This window comes from Hippocampus zosterae, chromosome 15 (genome assembly GCF_025434085.1).
Source record: "Hippocampus zosterae strain Florida chromosome 15, ASM2543408v3, whole genome shotgun sequence".
Classification (NCBI taxonomy): Eukaryota; Metazoa; Chordata; class Actinopteri; order Syngnathiformes; family Syngnathidae; genus Hippocampus; species Hippocampus zosterae.
Window position 1 is genome coordinate 155,124 of NC_067465.1, and position 15,735 is coordinate 170,858.

Sequence of the window (15,735 nt, forward strand, 5' to 3'; positions counted from 1 at the left end):
GCATCTCTTGTTTTCTCGCCTCGGCTTTGAAAAAAAAAATCCAAATACAATAAAAAATAAAGACAGAAGTCAGCCGAGTAACGGCGTCTCCGAGCTCACGGGCGAACCGGGAAATTCAATCAAACATTTTTCCCCGGCTGGATTCCCGCCAGACGCCGGTATTAAAAAAGCAATTCCGGCGAGCACGAGGTATGGCCGTCGCACCGCAATGGAGGCGTCAAAGATGCATCCAAAGTCACCCGTCAAACATTCATTTCAGATGAACGTTTGCCGCAAATAATTGCTCGGCTGTAATAAAGTTTCTAAAAGCGCTCGTTGGATGGGATTGCGCACACGGGGGAAATAGGCTCTCATTACGCCTGGCCAGCGCGTGGGCGGGGGCCGGCGGCGACAAGCCCCATTTCATGCGCGGCGCCGGAGAGAACCAAAGCTTCCGATGACGGCCCAGCGCGTCGTCGCCTTTTGGTCCCTTTCCTCCCCAGGTGGAATAGTCAAGGTGAGTGACTCTTGCCTTCACCGTGCCCAACAAATGCTTCTCTTCTCAACGGCTGCGATAAACGCACGTGCTCATTCACTCTTATTACGTCGGCAGCTTTGACCTTTCGCAAACGACGGGCGCAGATGATAATCATCAATATTTTCCAGCCGTCAAAAGTCAAATTTGTGACCCGCTCTCAAGTCCCCTCGTTTGTTTGTTTTTCTTCCTCGGGGGAAATAGGACAACTTGGAATGAATAGTCCGCCGGTTTCGGTGCGCCTGCTTCGATAGCGCTTACCCGAATGGAGCGGCCGGAAGAGGTGGTGGGCGGGGTGTCCGGGGTCCGCTGGGATTTCACGTGCCTTTGCCTTGGTTCTTGCCAGTCTTCGAGAGACGGTAGGGCGGTCCGCAGTCCTAAGGTGCGCGCCCGCCCAGTCGGGTTTTTTACGGAGCCCCCAGCCGACTTTGATGGAGGAACTCGGGACCGATTCCGTGAGCGCCACGTAGAACTGTGCCAGCAGTTTGTTTTCGCAGGGAGCTGGAGCCTCCCGACAAAAGGCAGACTAGGCCTGCCTTTTTTCTTTTTTTCCTTGCATTTTTGGCTCGTCAACGTAAAGCATAAAAGCGACGACAAAGGCCACACGGAACAAACAAAGTTGGACTCAGGAGTGCGTGGGCGATGCCCGCCATCCACCGGCTGACCAGTAACACCGGAGACGGTGATTAGAGAGAGGCCATCGATAAGACTGTACATGACGTGGGACAGCTAATGTACCGCGGGGACCGACGGGCAGACCCAAGAGCGACAAGGAACAAAAAAAAAAAAAAAAACGGGGGCCGCCGTCTCATATCCGCCGGCCTCGACGGGGGAAATAAAAGCCAGAGAGAAGAGAAAAGTCAAGGGAAATAAATATGAAGAGTTTGAAAGAAGAAGAACACACGGGGATCGAGAGATGGGGGGGGGGCGCGGGCAGCTGGGGGGTGCTATCGCTTACCATTTGTTTCATAGATCGCATGGATACAAAAGAGTCGCAGCTCAAACACAAAGACGAAGCGAGAGGCTAGCGACTAAAATCAATCAATCAATGCGGCGGAGAAACCGTCCAAAATGAAATAAGTGCGCGCGCAATCTGGGAAATAAGATTGGCGGGAAGACAGACGCACGCCAGCGCTCTCGGGGGAAACAACGGGATGCTCAGAGAGCGGGGGTGGGGGTGGGGGGGGGGTGATACGTCCTACGCCGTGCCTGCCGGCCGGCCGACCGCAGCTCGGCCGGCTTAATGAGCCCACACGTGCACGCGCGCACGCTAATGAAGGCACAACAGGCATACATGTGCGAGAAGGCTGATCCAATTAATGGCTGATTGGAACAACTTCCTCTTGAACGGCGGCCACTCGCCGCCGCCAACTCTGTGCCGCTATTTCAGCTCCCTCTCATTTCATCCTTTGCCCATGAAAAGCACAACAAAAGCCCAATTCACAAGCTCGGTCAAGTGGCAGTCGGGGCCCGTGTTCCGGGCGAGGCCGCCGCCGCCCAAAAAACAACTTTGGAGGCTTTTCTTCTTCTCCGTTTTTTTTTTTTCATCTTTAGGCCGCCGATCGGCAGCCGTCGTGCCGCGGCGCGTTCGTCGGCGGAAACCATGTAGCTGGTACCGCGCACCATCTTGTTCGTCTAGGCCCGCGTTGTTTTGCGACGGGGAGAAAATGGGATGAAATTCCTGCGCTCTTTCCAGAGCAAAACTTCCAGAGCTGGCGCTTTGACGCCGGATTGGGGAATTTGCCCAAATGAACCTCGCTCAAGAGCAGGAATGGCGCCTGAGGTCGCCAAAAGGGGCCGCTTACTCGCCCCTCATCCTCACGACCAAGGAGTCCGAGCGTTCGGCGGGGGACATTTTACGTGGGCGCAGTCGACCGCATCTGCAACGATCGGCCACCGAGGGGCGCTTTGCTGAAAGTAGAAAGCGGGACCAATATGAAGGTATTGGCTCGGGGGTGGGGTGGGGCTTTATTGATATATATATATATACGTGACGACCAATGCCTTGGCTTCATTTGTCAGGCAGGACGAGAAGTTGCGGTGAAGATGCGAATGAAATAGATTGAACTCATTCACTCTCAAAGACGTTTTTCAACGTCTTTTCAGACTCGGTCCAGAACTGGCTGCTACCGAATGACTTAAGATTTCTCATCGCATGTCAACAAATGAATCCATCTTTCGCGCTCACCGCCTTCACAGGGAGGGGGGGGGGGGGCAATGTTTTTTTTCGGCGCTAAAAGCTCAGCCGCGTCCGCCGGCTGGCCGCTCAACAGCCAGTCAATTATTTGGTCTTCCAACTGCGCCGAGGAGGGAGACGCAGGCAACAAAAGCTCTCTGGCAGGAATGGAATGGAGCCATCAGTCAATGTTTGGTGGCGGGCGGCAGCGTGTGTGTGCGCGCGCGCACGCAAAACGTGCCAAAAACAACAAGCGCAGGCGGCGTGCGAGTGAGCGGCGATCCAAAGCAAGCCTTGGCTAAATAGAAAGGGGGAGTCGCTCTGCCGCCGCAATATTGTCCCTGACACTTTTGGAGCCAGGAAGAAAACAAACTCGTCCTTAAAATTCGTCTTGCCGATGGCGAGGCAACCAGCGAAGCGATTTTACAGCTACTGATGAGCGCGTTGAAAGTCCTCTTTTGGTGAGGAAAAGCGCCACGCCGGGCTGCCTCGGAGCTTTTCTTCAGTGTCGGCGCCGTGTGACGTTTGCGCAGCGTCGCTACATTTTCAGCGGCGCGCCGTCGGTCAAAAAAAAAAAAGGCGCTCCCGGAGGATGTTGCCAAACGGGAGAGGCGTTCGCTGAAGAAATGGAGGAAGGATTTGTTTGGTCTTGAGCTCTCTTTATTTTAGTCGTATCAAGAAGGAGCTCACGAGAGACACAGCTGGGAACACGACGTACTATTCCGCCGCATGCAAAAACGCTCGCGGCTTCTCTTTTTTTTGCACAAAGGCCCTTCAATCTTTTTTTTTGCCTCCAACAGACGCCGCGTCGTCACTGAAGATTTCTCTCTGAAATGGCCCCCACTGAAAATGTTCTAAACGAGGAAATGCAAAGAATAAAATGACTGATGGGAAAGCAATTGCTGAGTTGTTATCAAGTGAAGGGGGTGAAGTAAAAAAAGACATGAATATTCAGTAGCATATTTGAATACGTAATAAGAGATGAAAAAAGACATTTTAGACAGTTTCAACTTCCGCTTTCTACCGTCACGTTTTCATTGGTGAAATAAAACCATTGACCTGAATTTAACATGCAAAGAAGAAGAAAAAAAATCTGCTCCTCATTTGATAATCAAAACTGCTCCTCAAAGGACGGGGGGGATGGAAGGTTGTATAAGTGGTCAAGTGGTTTCCGACGTGAACGATTGCTCGGCTACGCGTTGGTCATTGGGCAGGCTTCGGGTTGCCGAGGCCGCGCAAGTCAACGTCATTTCCGTAACGTTGGGACGCTTTCCAAATCCCGCGTGCGTTCTGATTTGCCGACGCGTTCGACCGCAAATATTCTGAGAAAAGAAAAAAAAAAAGAAAAGAATAACCTTGAAGCAGTTTGTCTCCACAATGGGCAGATTTCTCTGTGGCACGCACACCCAGGAGGAAATCAATACCTTTCACGCCGGAAAGGATCCCGCGGCAATCCTTTCCTTCTACTTCTCGGCCCCCCGCCGTCGAAACTTTGACGGACGATGACGGCCGCTGCCCATTTTGGCCGGGGTTGAAAAAGTCACCGGGGGGGCTCGGCAGTGCGGGAACACGGCGGGAATAGCCAAAATGCCGCCATTTGCGTCCCATTCCAATCCAATCTTGTCGGGATGGGCTTTGTCGCCGAGCGAGGCGTCACGAATGGCCACGTTCGTGTCTGACGCCAACGCCGCTCCGAGCGACGCCAAAGTTTGACAAAGCGCGGCCGACTCGGGCCGGCCTTTTTCTCTTCTCCTTCACACATTTGCGCCCAAAAGCGCAGATGGAAAAGTGTGGGCTCCTACCACGCAACAAAAGGACAAAGTCTTTAAGAGGCTTACGTCAGCGCAACGTGACTCCGCCGACTCCTCGGCGCCATCACGACCGATGGAGCGAAGAGCAAAAGTTGCTTTTCGCTTGACTAAACGTGCTCCCCAAAAAGCGGCCAATGCCATTTTGCTGGGAAAGGTCGAGGCCAATTCATCAAGAAGGCGCCTTATCCGGGAGGATATTTTGCCTCTGCTCCAGGCAGTCTTCATTGGCTCCAAGACCAACTACGCCGGGAACGTTGGGCTCCGATGAAACGGGGTCGGACGACTTGGATTGGACGAAGCCGGTTTTGGCAAAAGCGCCGGTCGGAGCGCCCGCTTCCCCAAATGTGGTCAGGACGAAGTTGCGATCCGTTGGACTGCCAACGTGACGACTCGCCATCGTCCCGTTCATTATCTTCACAAGCAACGGCTGCCGCCAGCGCCGCTTTTCCGACGAGAGCCGCCGGGCCCGACGCCCTCGTCTCACCTCATTAACATTTGAGGCGACCGGGCCGACGCCGCCTTAATTAACGATTCATGAGAGCGGCTCAAAGCCGGATTAACATTTTACGGGCCAATAAATCATCCGGACTAATTTGCTCCGCGCGCAGGCGGCGGCCCATCTTCAAAAGGCGGACATTTTGACGCGAGGACCCGAGACGCTGGCGTCCGTGGCTGAAAGCGGCTGAAAGCGGCGTTCATCGGGTGACGGCAAAGTCTATTTTCCAATCTGGATCCCTAACCCCGCCGGATCGGGATTGATTGCATTGATTGCATTTTATACTTGAGCCCACCTTAACGGATAAACACCTGCGCAGAGGTTCAGCCGATCAACCCCCTTTGATGGCTGATTTTTTTGGGGGGGACGGTGGGGGAGCAACTGCTCAGCTGCGCATTGACTTGAACATGAAAAGTCAAGGTGCCTTTTTCAGCAGGCGGGCAGAATTTGAAATGGGCCGTCAAAGAGGATTGAGCTTGTCATTCCAAAGCAGGGGGGGGAAGCTTCTAAAAATGATGGCAACCTCCAACTGGGCTGCCGCCCTGCCCCGTTTAAGGCCCAAAATCACGGCGTCCTTTCAAAGCGAAGGATTGTTTTGGGTGCGGGGGGGGGGGGGTGTCAGGCCCCCTTTTTTGGCACCCGGCCTTCCTCGCGAATGAAACCGAAATCCGAGGCTGATTTGGGCTTAAGTGGAGGCGCTCTTTCTTGTTGCCCTGCTGCCCTCTTTCGGACGCAAAAGGAACAACAGCTTCTTTTCAGCCGACAATCCGGCTCGAGCTCACAAAATGCGTCCTGATTGCTTGAGCGTTTGGCTCCAAAACGCTTTCAAAAAGTGGACGACTTGAAGCAAGCCGCCTTTTATTCGACCTGCGTTCATCATTAACGCCTCGCATGCACATTCGCTTACGTAAGGCACGGCCGTCTGATGAAACCTTTTATTTTACAAAGGCCATCTATGGTTTGTGCAATGAGGGGGGGGCGCATTTTTCTTGGAGCTCGCGGCAATTCCTGAAGCTTTAAAACAACGAGGCCACTTGATTGTGTCCAACAATATCCTGACGCAACGGGAAAGCCCAAGCAACGGAGCAAGCGCTTGCTTTCACACCGGACACTGAGCAAAGTGAAGATGATCAGGCCGCAAGTCATCAATTCCCTTTCAATTACTCGATCATTTAAAAAAGGAGTCCTTTGCATTTGTCATGCCATCTGTCATTATCTTGGAGAGCCATCTTTTTTTCATTACGACTTTATGGTTTGTTTGGGAGGGGGGGGGGTTCCATTGCCAAAGTGGTGCCCACCAAGTGTCCCGTGAGGCTAAAGTGTGAAAAAGTCCTCCTAATCAAATCTTGGTGGCTAATTAAAGAGCGACTGTTCCCCAGACGGCAATTGGATTGAACGCCGATCGCCCCCGCAGTCTCGGCTCCTTCTCCTCCTCCTTCCATCGGGAGGGGGAGGGCGTGGAGCTCTTTGCGTCACGCCAGAGAGGAGTTGGAGTCAAGTTGTTGCAGTTAACTTTTGGGGTGTTTTTGAAGCGCACACGCCGCGCAGGGAGCGTCAAGACAAGCCACAAGTGGAAAACAAGAGACATGTGGAGGCGCTTTTGCTTTGGTGCAAATATGGCTACGAGAGGCGCGCTGCGGTGGACGCTTTTCTGTCTTTTCTGCAACTTTTTCACGCACGGCTTTCCTCCACCGCCTTCTTATGACCCCTTCCGCGCCGGAGCGGCGCACGCACACAGAAACAGGTCGGTAAAGTAGCCACTTCCACTCTCGTTTTCTTGTTCGTTTCTGCTGCTTGATCGAATTTGGGGAGCGCACATGCTGCGCAGATGCCCCCCCCCCCCCCAGCCCCCCTAAAAAAAGTTCTTTTCACCCCTTTCGTCTTCGCACTTATTTGATCGCCTAAACGGGACTCGATGAGACAGAAATGGTTTCCCCCCGAGCAGATAAGAAACAAGTCGGCCTTTGCTTGTGACAGTGGACGCCCAAACGCTCGTCCGTTGCCAAGTGAAGAGCTCAAGTCAGTCAGACAAAGTTTGCCCCTGCAAATGTGCTTCATTGGGTGCGAAAGGTCGCCGCTCTCCAACTTCAACAGCACCAAAAAGGTCATACACATACAAAGACCCCCCCCCCCGCAAAAAAATAAATCTAAATGCAAGCGTATTCACAAAAACTGTTCACGGCAGAATATTCTTGGAATAGGTCAAAGCACGGCTGCGCTTGAGTCTCAAGGACCCGCCATTCAGACAAGTAAATGAGTGTGTTTGTCTCTCACATTTTTGTTTATTTTTCCAATATTTGTGTATCTTCACTTCTATCGATGGATTTTTTTTTTTTTGTCTATCAATCCGTCCACGCTGTCCTCCCGAGAGTCACGGCCCGGCCCAAGGATCCAACCCATCGCGGGGCGCACATCCTTCAACAAACAACCATTTGCACTCTCACTCACACCTATGGATAATTCGGAGTCTTCAATTCTCATCTTGGAATGCCCGGCGAAACCCGTACGGTCGCGGGGAGGCCGCGCGCTCCCCCCACCGTCAAGAGCCAAGCTGGGATTTCAAGCCGGGACTTGAGAACCGCCAGGTGGATGCGCTCACCGACGCCGCCTTTTAGTGTCCAACCGTTTCAATTTGTACTCCTCATTCAGTAGCAGCCAGTTCTGGGCCAAGTCGGAAAAGACGTTCAAAAACGTCTTTGGGAGCGAATGAGCTCAAATGGGAGAACGAAGGGAGAAAGGAAGGAAGGAATTCCACCCATGGCATTTTCACTCAACTGTTGAGTTCGCAGCAAGAGGGAAGAAGCAACCGGAAGGCCTGCTCGTTCGATAGCGCCGACCCAATGCGGAGGGTCTGAGAAAAGGGCGCACGCCATTGCGTCGAGTCCTCAAGAATTGCCGGCCGAGTCCCGGCGATGTACAAATATCCTCAATAACCCCGAAATCCCAAAACCGCCGCAAAATGCGCTTTGTCTGCCCAGGAACCGCTGCGCCTACGTGGTGCACAAGAACATCAGCTGCGCCGTGCGAGGCGGCGTCGAGAGCTTCCAGGAGCCGGCGGAGGCGGAGGCCTGCCCGCCCTACGTGACCGACTGCCCCCGCCAAGTGACGTGAGTTCCGCCGCCGGTGACCTCGGGTCACCTTGTGGTTTTTTGCTCAATTTGTCATCGGCGAGGGGAAGCGGTGTTCTGGCTGTCAAATTTAGAAGGGAGGGGCGGGGGAAAGGCACAATCGGCTTCCCAGATGTTCCACGAGACGTGACCCCCGCCCGCGGGGGAGTGACATCATTTATTCTTTTCCCGGGAGCTTTCCGTCTAGGAGGGAAACGCTCAGCTTCTTTCCAAACTCCATCTTCCTTCTTGGTCACCGTTGGTATTTCCAGACCTTTGCGGATTTGGATTGCGTCCGGCGGGCACACGTGAACCCATACGTGCGTCCGCCGATCCCGATCCTTCCCCAGATACAAAAGCCGCTTCCGCCCCGTCTACAAGATGGCCCACAAGACGGTCACGGAGTTGGAGTGGCGCTGCTGTCCGGGCTACCGAGGACCCGACTGTCGGGACTTCAAGGACGCTCCGCGGGGAACTGGGCCGCACGGCCCTTGGAGCACACGACCGGCGCAGAGTAAGGTGGCCTTTTTGCCGTCCATCGGGGCGTTTGGTCCGCGCGGCGTGACGGCCTTCCTTTCTTCTAGGGGCCGAGCGCGGGGAGACGGGCCACGACGAGACAAACGACAAGGTGCGCCTTCTGGAAGGCCAAGTTCAGCGCCTCTCCCAGACGGTCCTGGAGCTGAGCTCGGCCTTGAAAGGCTTAAGTGCCGACCTGCGGACCGACCTGCGGGCCGACCTGCGGGCTGACCTGCGGGAGGACACCGAGGCCACCTTGACGAGCCTCTTCAACAACATGCGGCCCCCCGAGGGTGCGGCGCTCCCCGGCCCCGGGGACGGGCCCGCCGTGCTGGACGGCCACCAGGCGTCCAGGAGCGGCGTGGCCGGAGACCGGGCCATGGAAAAAATCCAAGGCCGCTTAGACGACATCGACGAGGTCCTCAAAAGCAAGGAGGAGTCGCTGGAAGACCTGCGAGGCTCAGTGAGGAGCCACGAGGGGCAGATTCGCGCCCTGATGGACGCCTCGCAATCGCCGGCTCCCGCCGCGACCGAGCTGGAGGTCGTGCGCGGCTACATTGACGCCAAAGTCCAAAATCTGAAGCACGAACTGGAGCGCAGCGTGACGGAGCAACTGGACAAGATCCACGCCTGGCAGAAGAGCCGGCGGGACGGCCCCGCCCGAGCGCCGGACCGGGAGGAGGCGGCGTCGCCGCACGCGACGGCCAGCGACGGGCCATCGCGAACCCAGCGGCAGACGGAGCCGAGCGAGGAGGAGCGGCAAGACCGCAAAGACTTGCGGCTGGAGATGGAGCGCGTCAAAGAGGCGTACCGCATTTTGAACGTCCGCATCGACAACGAGTTGGCGCGCCGGTCCGAGCCTCGGGAGCCCGGCGAAGACTTGCTCATGCTGATTGAGGATTTGGAGGCCCGCTTAAACGTCAGCGAGCAAAACGCAGAGGTTCACTGCTTCTACGTGGAAGAGAAGCTGACGCGGACCGTCACCGAAGAAGTCGCGTCGCTGAGGCGAGTCCTGGAGGAGCGCCTGGACGACGCCGAGGACCGCTTCACCGGCATGCTGGTGGAAATCAGCAACAAGTCCTTCCCGGGCGCCTACGCAGACTCGCTGGATGCCGTGCGGGCGCGGGCGGACCACAACAAGTTCCTCCTCCGGGCTTTGGACGACAAGATCAACGCCGTCGGGGAGTCGTGCTGCGCCGGCGCCCAAGGAAGTTCCTCGCCGAAGGAGGTCGGCGAGGACTTGGACGCCCTGCGCGCCAACGTCGCCGCCAACGCCGACGAGCTGCGGCGCTTGCTGGAAGCCGGCGACGAGAGACGTTCCCAGAGCGCCGCCGCCTTCCGCGAGGAGTTGTCCCGCGCTCGAGATGACGTCGCCGGCCTGGCCGCCGCCGTGGCCGCACTGAGCGAGTCGTCGAGCCAGCGCCAGCGCGACCTGCTTGAAATAAACGCCACGTGTTGCCGGCCGCGGGCCGACCCCGGCGGGCTGCGGGGACGGCTGGAGGCGCTGGAGAAGGCGTGCCTCCGCTTGGACGCTGAGGGCGGAGCGGGGGGCGGCGACGCCACTTGCGGACGCCACGCCGCCGACGTGGCCCAGCTGCGCGACTCCTTGCGGCGCTTCCAGGCCCAGCTGTCCGCCATGGCCAGGCAGCTTTCCAAGGAGGTCGCCGCCAGGGATCCCGGTGAGTTTCTCGCCGACGTTCGCATCCGCTCACAAAAGTGCACGTCTTTTCGGCGGGGTGTTGACGCAAACGTATCAAACTTTCATAGCGGAAATAGAAAGTGAGAGCGTGACGCCGAGTTTGCTCTCAAACGGACTGCCGGAAGAGACTTCCCGCCTCGCTCCGACGGCCTTCCTGAGTTAGCGTACAAACAAGCCAGCCTTCCCGCACATAATATCACACGCCGGGCCTGCGCGACTCGCACGGGGGCTTGGAAGAAAAGGATCACAAACACCCCCCCAGCACCCCTCCCCGAATGGCCGCAGGGTATTTCCCCGAGTTGACCGGGCCTCTCGCCGGATGCCCGGCCGGCCTCCTCCCATGTCATCCAATACGCCGTCCGGGCCCAGAAGGGAAACTTCCCGTGACTTGCAAAGTTGCGGTCCCAACAATTTCCAGCAGGAATGCGGGAGGTCATCCGAAGCTCAAATATTTAGGCGGCGGCCAAAGTGGCTTTTGGTTTATTGCCGTGATTTCATCGCGCCCTTCCCCGGAGGCAGCCGTCAGAACGCCCGAGTCGACGGACTTTTTCCCCCTCCCCGAGTAACGGACAAAGTCACGTCGCCTCCTTTTGGGTTTTCCTTTCTCGTGCCGCGGCGCCGCCTCACACGCGCATGCGTTATCAAAGCCCGGGGATTCTCGGAGGGTGACCTCAGTCTGACGAGTCGGGGTCTGGTCCTCGTTAAGGGCTCTGACTCATTGCGCCGATGGAGAAAAGGAGGCGTGAAGCTCAGCGCGGCTCCAGGCCCGCGGCCAGATGCGCGGGCGGCCCCCTCCGCCGCGACGTCGCGCCTTTGGGCCGTCGGCGCAATGACGGGCCTTTCCCCAAAACTCTTCGCACCGGTTGGAGTCTGGAGTCGAGAGCGTGACGTCGGCGGCTCAGAACGAGAACCAACTGGCCGCCAGCCAAGTATGCCAACGTCAAAAGTGTCTTCTCGAGTTCGATGTTGACCCGGTCGGCGTTCCCCAAGCGGGCTGCGTATTCTGGCCGGCGATGGTCTGACATCATAGCAACGGGACACGGTGGCGTTTGTAGCCCAAAATCAATCAATAAGGAATCCGGTCGGCTGGCAAATTGCGGGAGCTGAAAAAGGGTTTGGTGGCCCCTCGCCGATTGATTTGTGAAGTGAGCGAAAGAAATCCCTCAAAACAAGTCAGCGCCCCCAATGCTTGTTGGGATTTGCCTGTGAAGAGCTTTGGAGTTGGCCCAGAGTGGAAAAGCAAAGTGGCAGGGAAATGGGTGATCCGGAACAATCCCCAGACCGCCGTCATATGAGTGCAGCCAAACAGATGAGCCGTTGTCATTGTTGGATCGGTCGGGGGGGGACGAGGCCGTTTGTCACCGCTGAGTACAAAACGATTGGCGTGTGTCATTTTTCTTTTCTTCTCAAGACTTGAAACTCGGACCCTTGCTGGAAACTCTGCTGGAAGACCTCATTTGAAAGCCGACTTCCAAATCCCAAATTCTAACTCGAAAGCCCCCCCCCTTCAAACCAAAGCCTTATTTGAGACGCTCCTCCCGACTCACATTTGGAACCCTAACGCGAACTCAAAACATGGCCTCAGGATTGCCCAAGTGCACATTTCCCGCACGTCCTCCTCCCCCACGACTCAAGGCGGGAAGGGGTTGAGAGGGGGGGGGGGGGGGGGGGTAACCGCAGCACACAGCGAGCATCGCCGCAAGCCGCCGGCGGCATCCCGTAACACTCAGCCGGCTTACACGTCAAGGCATCGCTCATTTCCGCCGCACTCAAACTTTTTGCTACCGCGGGAGACGCCTCCCCCCCGGCGACCCCCATCTCACGCCAGTCAAACATAACCGTCGTGGCCGCCGGGAACCCGCGGGCTGTTGAAAAACTCGAATGGACGCCATTTCATCGTGTCCCCCAGGAGTCCTCCTCAGACCCGAGCCGCCGGCATCCCCGCCGGACCCCGGCAGAGTTCACCGATTCCACATCCCCCTCGTCATCCCCCATCCCAGGCGGCCCGACGGGCACCCCGCGAGGACGGCGCCCCCGAACAGGCCTGCCGCCCCCAGGTGGCCCGGAAGCCGCGGCGTCCCCGTGATGCCCGGCAGGCCCGTGGTGGAGACGGGCGAGGCGGGACCTCCCGGGTTCATGCGCAGGGTCACGGTGAGGAGGGGCTCCGAGGACTCGGCCGACTCCACGCTCGTCGGGGCGGCGGGGGCGCCAGGTAGGGTGCCGACTCGTGCCGAGTGCTCATATACTGTCTGCGGTTGCGCTCATAACTTCATGTAGCCCATTTTCTTTCCATCTTCCAGACCGCGCTCGTATTACGTTAGGTGGAACCGGTATCTTTTTTGTCTTTTTGCAGGCTATCCTCCCTCGCAGCCGGTATCGTTCAAGCCAAAGTGGAGCGGTCTCACAGGTACGGCGGTGCGCAGAGGTGCGCAGAGGTGCTTTGCGATACCGGCGCGTCACTCATCTTTACATGCAAATGATTGACAATCACAAGCAGTTTGGCAAGCACTGAACCATTCATTCGGGAAAAAGCGGCTTCAAACTGTTTAAGGCCACGCCCAGTTGAAGTGAATCGATTACCCTTTAAGCAAAAGATTCAACATGGGCGCTGCAGCAACACGTGTAGACAGACAATAGAGCGACAAATAGTAGTGCTGTACTGAAGAGCGGAGAGGAGATGAGATGCCTCAATGAAAATGTTTTTTAGGTTGCGGGGGGGGGGGGGCTGGAACATATCAATGGAATTTCAATTCACCTCATTAGGAAAATATGATTTGATAGACGAGTGTTTAGAGTTAAAAAGCATGCTCACGGAACAAATGAAACTCGCATCTCAAGGCGGCACAGTATCGTGTCCGCAGAGAGAAGTAAAGCCGTGAATAAAGCGCGGCCTTCACGAGAAGATGTTTGGATTGAAGTATTCGTCGAGGCACCATTTGCAGATGTTCAACTAAAGAATTTGCCCTCTCTCCCCGGTTGCTTAGTTACACACTCTCTCGTTTCTCGATCATACGAGCGCAGCGGAGCAGACCTCCGCCAAGGCCAAACAATCCTAATTGTGATCAGCTCGGCCTAAATTGGATCATTTAGCCAATTAGAAGACGGCAACAAAACAAAAGTGAAAAGAAAAACTGATCCCCCCCCCCTCCCTCCCCCAGATCTATTTTGCACTTTTAATGACTGTTAAGGTTTGAAAGAAAAAAAGAATGGCAATTGTCCAAAGGAAAAAAAGAGAAGATTTTGCATACAAGAGGGAGAAAGGTGCAAGAGTCAAAACTTGTCATATGAAAAAAACCCCGGCATGAACATTGAAGTTGACAAAATATTCCTCGGAAATATTATATTGGGTCGCGGGGGCTCGAGTTTCATGACAAATGTTAACATTGTAAGAACAAGTCATTGCAAAAAAGACAACTGTTAAATGGAATGACCATTCACACCAAGAGTCAATTCGTACTCCAACGCTTTCTGCGGAAATGACGCGCAGCAATTCTTCTGTTATGTTTTGTGCCCGGCAGGTCCACTAGCAGCTCAAGTGCCCTGGCAGCAATGGCGGCAAGCTCCAGTCCAATCACTGGGTAAAGTCTCGCTCGTAAATAGGACGGCGGGAGCGGCGTTGGGCCTCGAGTCTCTCGACGGCGTTTTTCATGACGTACTTTGCTGTCGCTAGGCGCTCCGGTGGAGCGCTCGGCTTTGGCCGAGCCTTTCTCCTTCTCGGCCGGCCTCACTCTTCAGCCTTTCTCTGGAGAGGTTGGCATCATTCGCTTCGACAAGGTTTTGCTCAACGACGGCGGCCACTACAGTCCCCGCACAGGTACCGATGGTAACGCACGTATTTGCCGATACTTTGTATGACTCGAAATTCCACTTTGGCAATTCTTCGGATCCTCTACAAAAAGACTTTCATTTGACTAAACATGACATCTTTATGAAACGGCAGATTTATAGAGACTCTCTTAGCGAGCCCTGAGGAATGCCACTTTGACAATACAACAAGGGAAAGGAAAGCAAGTCGAGTCAACAGTATTTCTCGAGCACTTTCAAACGCTGCATACAAAGTGCTGTAGTACATTGTGTAAGCAATTTACGACAAGATGATTACTTTGGAGAAAAAAAATGAACCTAACAAAAGCCAGACTGATCAACTGATCAATCACTCAATGAAGTTCTCCACAGCATCAATCCAGGCCTGCTCGGGCGAGGCGGGGCATTCGCCACAGTATTTCGCACTGATAGGACCATGGCAACTTGCGCCCGCCTACCAACCTTTTGCCCAATCCCGGTAACCAATGAAAATGTCGTCATCGGCGTGCACCTTGTTTTCACCGGCACAGTCCAATTATGTCCATAATTGGCACAAAGCTACGTCGTGAGTGACGGTTGTCATTTATTCAATGTAAATATACGGCTAAAGGGCCTCTTAAATAACAGACGCACATCCCAAACCGCCTTGTTTCTTTGCGATTGCTCCACCACCACCGGACAAGATCGAGTTAGGGGTTTTTGTCAAGTCTCAAATACAGCAAGGTTAAAAAGAGCATCTAATACGCGGGGGTCGATTGCAACTTTTCTTTGTGAAAAGGCGCCGCTCTTTTCCCTCCCTCCCCACACAACGCGTCGTCTATTTCGCCCATTCACAGGGCTGTTCACGGTCCCACGCGATGGCCGCTACCTGATCTCTGGCCTTCTGACGGCGGCGCCCGGCGAGTCGGTGGAGGCCATCTTGTCCGTGTCCCGCCGCAGCCTTCAGAGGTTTCGGAGCTCGGCGGCGGCGGCGTCGGCGTCCGGTCGGGACGCGTGCGGCTGCGGCGGCTCGGTGTCCTTCGGCCTCGTCGTGCCGCTGAAGCGAGGCGATGGCGTGGGCCTGCTGAGGACGGCGGGGCGGCTAGCCACCAGCGAGGCCCGCGAGGTGCTCTCCACCTTTGGCGCCCTCTTCCTGTACGGACCCCAAGATGAGCGCAGATAGCTCCAGCTCAAGGGCTGCCTGCGATCTTGAACTGTGTGCATACGAACAAACATCATCTAATATATTTGACAATCTTTGTACCGCCCATCGGGATTATGGAAAAGTCTTTATAATTTAACACACATAACCTGTGACGTGACGCCAATAAATGGTCGTATATGAACTCGAGATTTTTCATCAACATGCAGGAAAAAACTCTTGACTCCGAAGATAACAGTACAGCTTCACCAAAAAATAAATATAAAATAAAAAAATATATATACAATGTTGCCTTGACATACAAGATTAATTTGTCCCGAAACCACACTATTGAGGCCCCCGAAAAGGAGAACAAATAATAAAATAGATATACTGCAAGCTAAATGTTTCTGGAAAAAAAAAAACGGTATGCATTCACCAATATTTATGCTCATTGAAGAAGTCTGGTGCAAACTTTGTGGCGTATATGCT

The 15,735-nt window shown here is 55.1% G+C and overlaps 1 protein-coding gene across 1 annotated transcript; it reads left to right on the top strand.

Moving 5' to 3' along the window:
• Window positions 1-6,566: 6,566 nt before the first annotated feature.
• Window positions 6,567-15,448, top strand: emilin2a (elastin microfibril interfacer 2a). Its single transcript, XM_052046133.1, has 9 exons — window positions 6,567-6,741; window positions 7,976-8,104; window positions 8,455-8,618; window positions 8,689-10,299; window positions 12,229-12,531; window positions 12,673-12,726; window positions 13,838-13,897; window positions 13,990-14,133; window positions 14,960-15,448. The coding sequence occupies exons 1-9, from the start codon at window positions 6,584-6,586 to the stop codon at window positions 15,283-15,285; spliced, it is 2,949 nt and encodes a 982-aa protein (XP_051902093.1). The 5' UTR covers window positions 6,567-6,583; the 3' UTR covers window positions 15,286-15,448.
• Window positions 15,449-15,735: the final 287 nt, after the last annotated feature.